At 48.9% G+C, this 6,823-nt stretch overlaps 1 protein-coding gene across 2 annotated transcripts; it reads right to left on the reverse strand.

Annotated features, from left to right (window-relative positions):
- Nucleotides 1-393: 393 nt before the first annotated feature.
- CD24 (CD24 molecule) lies at nt 394-6,198 on the reverse strand. Of its 2 annotated transcripts, none has more exons than XM_033234750.1 (3): nt 5,940-6,198; nt 5,140-5,316; nt 394-2,395 (listed from the first exon to the last, which is right to left on the reverse strand). In XM_033234750.1, the coding sequence occupies exons 2-3, from the start codon at nt 5,206-5,208 to the stop codon at nt 2,228-2,230; spliced, it is 237 nt and encodes a 78-aa protein (XP_033090641.1). In that variant the 5' UTR covers nt 5,209-5,316; nt 5,940-6,198; the 3' UTR covers nt 394-2,227. The 2 variants fall into 2 exon arrangements, with proteins under 2 accessions (XP_033090641.1, XP_033090640.1); XM_033234749.1 differs by having other exon boundaries at nt 5,704-6,192.
- Between the last annotated feature and the right edge of the window lie 625 nt (nt 6,199-6,823).

Raw genomic sequence — 6,823 nt, forward strand, 5'->3', positions numbered from 1 at the left:
TTGTCATTTGGATCTCAGTTTAAATGTCCAAGATCACACTACTGCACTCCAGCCTGGGCAACACAGTAAAACTCTGTCTCAAAAAAAAAAAAAAAAAAAAAAAAGGAAAGAAAGAAAAAGAAAAATACTGAGGTATATCCCTATGGTTTAAATTAACAGACTTGGGGCCAGGAGTGGTGGCTCATGCCTGTAATCCCAACACTTTGGGAGGACAAGGCAGGAAGATCACTAGAGCCCAGGAGTTCACGACCAGCCTGGACAACATGGTAAAACCCTGTCTCTCCAAAAAAAATCCCAAAAATTTGTTAATTATTTTTAAAAATTTTAACAGGCTCATAGAACCATGATTACCCACAAAGTATTCCTCATACTGGAAAAACTTAAAATGCAAGATTGCTCTTTCAGCCATTTCTTTCTTTTTATTTACAGTTTGTGTTCAATGCAAATCAATTCCATAACATAAGAAGTTACTATGAATCAAAGCATAAATACACAAACACAATATACAATCCAAAATAGATGTACAGCATTCTGGAATAAAGCAGAAGAGTGTTCATTCACACACACAGTAGCTTCAGATGTGTTCAATCTGTTTGTTTCCATGTAGTTTTCTAAAGATGGAAAAAAATGACTTTGGTCATCAAGACTACTGTGGCCATATTAGATTCCTGGAACATCTAAGCATCAGTGTGTGACCATGCGAACAAAAGACTTCGGGGAGTGTCTATTTTTAAAAAGGTTTCTGTGTGTCGAGGCAGTTGTAACATATTTACTGCAGAATCAAGCCCACTTTTAGGCTTAGGACCAGGTTCTAACTATCTAAAAATATTGACTGATAACAAAAAGTGTTCCAAATGTGGCTATTCTGATCCATAACTGTTTAAAGAAAAAAAAGTATATACAGAAAGAGTATAAAAGTTTTTGTGAATTTAATGCAAATTAGCTTCCAGTCTTCACTTCCCAAATACTTGATTTACGGTTTTGATTCCTTTACATTTTTGCCTTTTTAATTTCAAGATTTGCAATTTTGCCTTCAAAACAGATCATTTTTTTAAATTGTAAAAAGTATTCAACATATGCAGATATAAAAAGCATGTTGACAGCTGGGTGCGGGGTCTCAAGCCTATAATCCCAGCACTTTGGGAGACCAAGCCAGGTGGATCACCTGAGGTCAGGAGTTCGAAACCAGCCCGGGCAACATGGTGAAACCCTGTCTCCAGTAAAATTACAAAAATTAGCCAGGCATGGTGGCAGATGCCTGTAATCCCAGCTACTTGGGAGGCTGAGGCAGGAGAATTGCTTGAGCCCAGGAGGCAGAGGGTGCACTGAGCTGAGATCACGTCACTGCACTCCAGCCTGGGCAACAAAGTGAGACTCCATCTAAAAAATAATAATAATAATAATAAGTATTTTGAAATTAATCGCGGTCAATAGAATTCTACTGTTTGGAATCTGTTTAGCTAAATGAATGTAGTGCTCTTGTTGAATGGAAATAGATGATAGGAGATGCCTACCATTTGACTCTATATGGATAATCAAAAGTTGCTCAGAATGCTTGGACCTGGGGGTAGATTCTCATTCATCATTGCCCTGGCACATGTCCATTACTACGTAAAAAGTCAAATGCAATGTCAAATCCAAAGCCTCAAGAGGAAAGTGAGTTCAGTTCCCAAGAGAACAGCAATAGTTCAACAATGTAAAATTTCATCTAGAGTATATAAGCATTAAATTAGTGCTGTCAAAACAATACATTGAGGAATTACAGTTAACACCTGGAAGTTCCTTCTAATGTACATATAAACAGAATCATGGAAGCTTTCTATATTACCTGTTTTATGACCTTATAGAATTAATGAACCAAATGAAAACTGAATCTCCATTCCACAATCACACCCTTTATTACTACTCTTATTTTCAAGGTAGGATTAAGCGTCCATATTTCTTAAACCACATTCAAGGAAATCATGTCTTAAGCTATTTTGGATGTTGCCTCTCCTTCATCTTGTACATGAAACACCAGCAGATTTAACATTGGCATCTATCATCTAGTCAAACCTCTCACATGTTCTTCAAGCAGATCAAATTTGGGATTCTCAACATTTTCTGTGTTAATAAAAGGTGTGGAATTAGTAGATTCAATGAAGACCTGTTTTTCCTTGCCAAGACGCCATTTGGATTGGGTTTAGAAGATGGGGAAGTTTAGAAGATGTTTCTTGGCCTGAGTCTCTTAACAGTAGAGATGTAGAAGAGAGAGTGAGACCACGAAGAGACTGGCTGTTGACTGCAGGGCACCACCAACCGCCTTGGTGGTGGTATTAGCTGGATTTGGGGTAGTCGAAGTATTCTGGGAGGAGGTACTTGAAAGTGGTGTAGAAGTCGCTCCAGTGGAATAAATCTAAAATACATAAAAAGTTACATGGATAAATTTCCACATCACAGCTACCTCCGCATACTCTAATATAAAATTAAAGTAGGTGATATATTCTTAGATTGCTCTCTTACCATTGTTCTTACCCAACATCATTAAATTCTAAATTCTTGCTCAGCCCACCAAGGTCATTCTCTTTAGTTTCAAAACAAACTACCTAGAGATGCCTCAAAAATGCCAAGTGGCAACAAGAACAAAAAAGTTATTCAATAACTATAACTCTTGTTTTTATTTCTTTGCAAAGGAAAAAAGGACCAAGTTAACTAATTCGGTTTCCAAGATTATATTGACTTAATGGCATTGCAATAAGGTCTATTTTCCCAGAAAGGGAGAGATTTTAAAGTTGCACAAAAAAATGGGGATTTTTAAATATTGTAACTGAGACTTATGGAACTAGAATTAATTGGGTCAGTGTCTATCCTGGATTTGCTGGGTAACTTTCACATACTCATTTAATATAGCCTTGGAAACTTAGCCTTTTCCTTAAGGGGGAACTACAGTCTTATCTTCTCCCTTGAAATTTGAAATAATTCTTCTAAAAAATGGCCACAATATTTGTTTTAAATTGAAAGAGAAAATGAGTCTTTCCTTTAGGGCAGAATGACTTTAAGAAAACACCATGAGGTCGGAACGATTTCACAAAAGACAACGAGAGGGTATGGTGTTAAGTTTCACCAGCAGCAGCCTCACTGGTCACTAAGTTCAGTGCTGTGGCCAAGAACCAAGGTTCTCCCAGTGTCCCAGCGTCTGAGTGGCATCATTCACCACTGATTTTTCAAGCCACGAAATGCACAGTCCAGTAGGGCACGTGATAATCTCTCCTTTGTCATGGAACAAAGGCAGATCGGAGTTTTCAGCCCTCACTGCAAGGGAGGGTTTACAAGGGCTTCTGATTACAGGCGGGAGGGAGGACGTGGCACCAGGCGAGAGTCTGGGCCCCATGTACATTTGGCTGCCTATTAATCCAAAGATAAAGCCCTCCTACATCAGCACCAGCTCCTTTTGTTGTAAAATCCATAAGGTCATTAAACAAATATTGACTACAGAAATGTACAAATTCTATCCAAAATAGATTAGTGACAACAACAAAAAAATCTGTATCAAGTCAAATTTATTTATTGGGCACCTACTGTGTGCAAGATTTAGTGTGTCCCATCAGGAAACGGCACTCCCAATAAAGAAAAGCATTAATATGGTAATTTACTTAAAACAGGGTGCCTGTTTTGGATACCTTGTTTGGGATCTCTGAAAGTAATCTGTTCTTTATTCATACAATTAGTTTTAGTGCAGCAGGTGATATTTTCTTTTTAAAACCCGGTGTATCAATCTGAGGATCTAAAGATCCTCTATACCAACAAAAATTTATGTTTATTAAACTGACACTAAACAAAATTTTCTCTCCCAAGCTAGATTTATTCGCATTATTAAAACTTCTCACTTACAATGTTGGAGGAAAAAATCTGGTGGGAGAGAAGATGGGGCGGGGAGTGGAGGGGGCCGATTTCTCGCGGCCGCGCCCCTCCCCCATCAAAGAATTGAGGAAGGCTTGGGAGCGCAGCGGACTGGGAGAAGACAATAGCGTACGGTTACCCGGCCCGCGGTGGGGAAGAGCGCTCCACATTTTCAGGCTGCACTCCCAGGTGAGCCTAGATGTTCGATGTCTGGGGACGGAGGACCCAGCGCGCCCAACTTTTGGGGGAGAAGCCCCAAAGACAGTCCTCTATTAACCCCAACCGAAGGCGCTGGAGCGCCATCACTCCCATCCTCCAAACCCGAACTGCCCCAGACAAACGTACCTTCTTCGCCCCCGCCCCCGCTAGGGTCTCCCCGGCCCAGCCCCCGGTCTCCCTCGCCGGCACCGTGCATCCATCCACCCTCGAGGCAGCTATGCGCGGTCCCCGGTACCCGCACCCCGGGCGAGATTCCCCGGATAGAGGGTCTGGGGAGAAGGCGCTGGTAGCGGCGACCCGGACAAAGCCTGGCGGGGACTCGGGACAGAATCGTCCCACCATGCTGCCTCCCCAGAACTAGCCAATCTGGGCTAAAATAACATGGGGATCCTAAGATGACAAGCAATGGACGTGAAAGATTGCCTCGCAGAGAGCGCAGCGTCAGGAGAGGGTCCCCGCCTCGGCTCCAGCGCCGAACCTCCCGGGATTGGGATTTAAAAAGAGCCAGATAGCCGTAGCTTCTCCGGGATCCCCAATCCAACTCCGAGGGTGGAGGATGGGCGTGAGCAGCCCTCCCCGAAAGGGACGGTCGCCTCTCTTTGTGTAGAGCTCGGGGAGCGCGAAGACACTCGTAGTGGGAAGCGGGTCCTCAGGGGACCCAGCGACGACGTCGCCCGGGAGCCTGAGCTCTCCAGGCGCTAATCCCTGCGGGCACCTCGGGCCTCTGGGTGAAAGTGGGAAGCAGGCACCTGGCCGCCTGGGAAGGGACAGCGTGCAACCTGGGGTGGGGCAGAGTCCTCTCAGCCCGCGCGCGGAGCTGCATTGTTCCCAGGGCCGTGGGACCGGAGGGGGCAGCACGCAAGGGAGTGGAAAAATGGGGTCCACATGGCCCTCTCCCCTGGTCAGCTAAGCAAGATTCTCTCCCGGTCCCTGTCTGTGGCCCGAAGTAGGGACGCAGGACGGTCCCCCGGGACCTGGTCCATCTCCCCCGCCCCCACCCCGGGCACGGCCCTCGAGCCCCGCCGGGCGCCAGGGCCTCACCTGCGTGGGTAGCAGCAATGCCAGCAGCAGCAGCCCCAGCCCAAGCCTGGCCACCATTGCTCTGCCCATGTCCCCTCCGTCGGTGCGCTGCGCGTCTCGCTGGATGCTGGGTGCCTGAAGAACCTCTGGCTCCGGGCGGGCGCAGGCAAGGTGGGGAGCGCGGCGAGCCAGCGGGACCTTATATACCAGGACAGCCACAATAGCCGTGACGTGGCGCCGCCCGCCCACCCCGGCTCCCCTCCGCCGCCGCCCGCCGCCTCCCAGCCTTCCCCGCCCTGCTCTGGGCTCCCCGCGCCCCCTCCCCCGCCGCCGCCACCGCCACCGCCACCGCCGCTGCCGGTCCGGCCCGCGAGGTAGCCCCCCGGGCGGGCGCCGCCGCAGGTGGGCGGACGCCGCCGGCTGCTGTTACCCGGCTGGTTTCCCCGCGCCGGCTCCGGGCTGCGGGCAGGCTGGCACAGGCGCCCAGCGACTCCACACAGGACCCGGGGCACACACGCGAGCCACACACGCCGCGCTGGGGGCCGGGCCCAAGTTTCCTTTGTTTCCCGGGACCTGCCATCTTACCCCCCAAAAGAAAAGTCCGCGCCTCCGCCGCGGCGGGGCAGCAGCTGGTCCTGGAGCAAGTGCGTTGCCACCCAGACTGCAAAATGTGCCCCGGAGACCCGAGAGGGGCTGCGAATTCCAGTGCGACCCGCATGGGGCGCGGGCGCCGGGGCTCCTCGGGCGGGGTTATCTCTCGGCCCGCCGCAGAGGAAAGGGGAACGCAGCGGGCGTGGCGGGGACGCGGGCCGGACGCTCACCCTGGCCGACTGGATCCGGGCGCCGCCTAGCGCGAACCCTTCCCTGCTGGTCGGCGCGTCTCGCAGGCGGTGCCCGGGTCCGGAGCGATCTGCGCGCTCGGCCCCGCGGCCGCGCCCTCCCCGAAGTCCTTGCTTTGTTTTGTGAGCGCCTCGTGTCAGCCAGGCGCAGCTAGCTCACAGGGGCGTCCCGGGTCCGCATCCTCCTGGGAGCTGGGGAGCCGCTCGCTGGGCGCTGACCCGCTGCCGGACGCTGCAAACTACAGGGTTTCGGTCCCCCGCACTCCTGCCTGCGGCGGGCGAGGAGACTGCCCGCCCTGAGGGGATCCCCTCCGCGGCCCTGAAGCCCCTACCGCCCACCCGGAGCGGCTCTGCTCCCTGGTTCTATTCAGGGGGCAGGAGCCTCCCCTCTTGGCGGTACCATTACAATTCATCGTCCCTCTCGAATTCCTGGGGATACACTTTTTCAGTCTCTGTTGCCCGTCATTCGTTTAAAGAGCAAAACCGTTCGGGTTAAAGGCATTTACTTATCCGTAGTTGCCATTAGGCAATTTAATGAACTGGCACAAAGAGGAGATTCGTCATTACTCTTTAGATTTTGGTGGAATACTTTTTTCCTATCCATCTTGTGAAAACTTTCAAGCACACAATAAAAGTTGAAGTAATTTTACTGGTGGAGTATTTTGAGTTTAAATTTTAATTGCAAGACTTAATATTTTTATTGAAGGTTTAGCCCAAGTGTTTTTCAGTCTTTAAAGCAAACAGCAGAGACCAAACCTAGTATGGTTGAAAATTTGTTTAAATTTCACTTTTGCAGAACACTCTCGTTAGCATTTTTGGTTCAACTTTTAATTGCAAGACTTGATCTTTTTATTTAAGGTTTAGCC

Source organism: Trachypithecus francoisi, unplaced genomic scaffold (genome assembly GCF_009764315.1).
Source record: "Trachypithecus francoisi isolate TF-2019V2 unplaced genomic scaffold, Tfra_2.0 Lachesis_group15, whole genome shotgun sequence".
Lineage (NCBI taxonomy): Eukaryota > Metazoa > Chordata > Mammalia > Primates > Cercopithecidae > Trachypithecus > Trachypithecus francoisi.

What these genes read in the sequence shown, in the direction of transcription:
- CD24 (XM_033234750.1), bottom strand. Translation starts at nt 5,208, where the DNA reads ATGGGCAGAGCAATGGTGGCCAGGCTTGGGCTGGGGCTGCTGCTGCTG. An exon ending in CATTGCTGCTACCCACGCAG is followed by an intron (nt 2,396 to 5,139) that starts GTGAGGCCCTGG and finishes TATGTATTTTAG; the next exon opens with ATTTATTCCACTGGAGCGAC.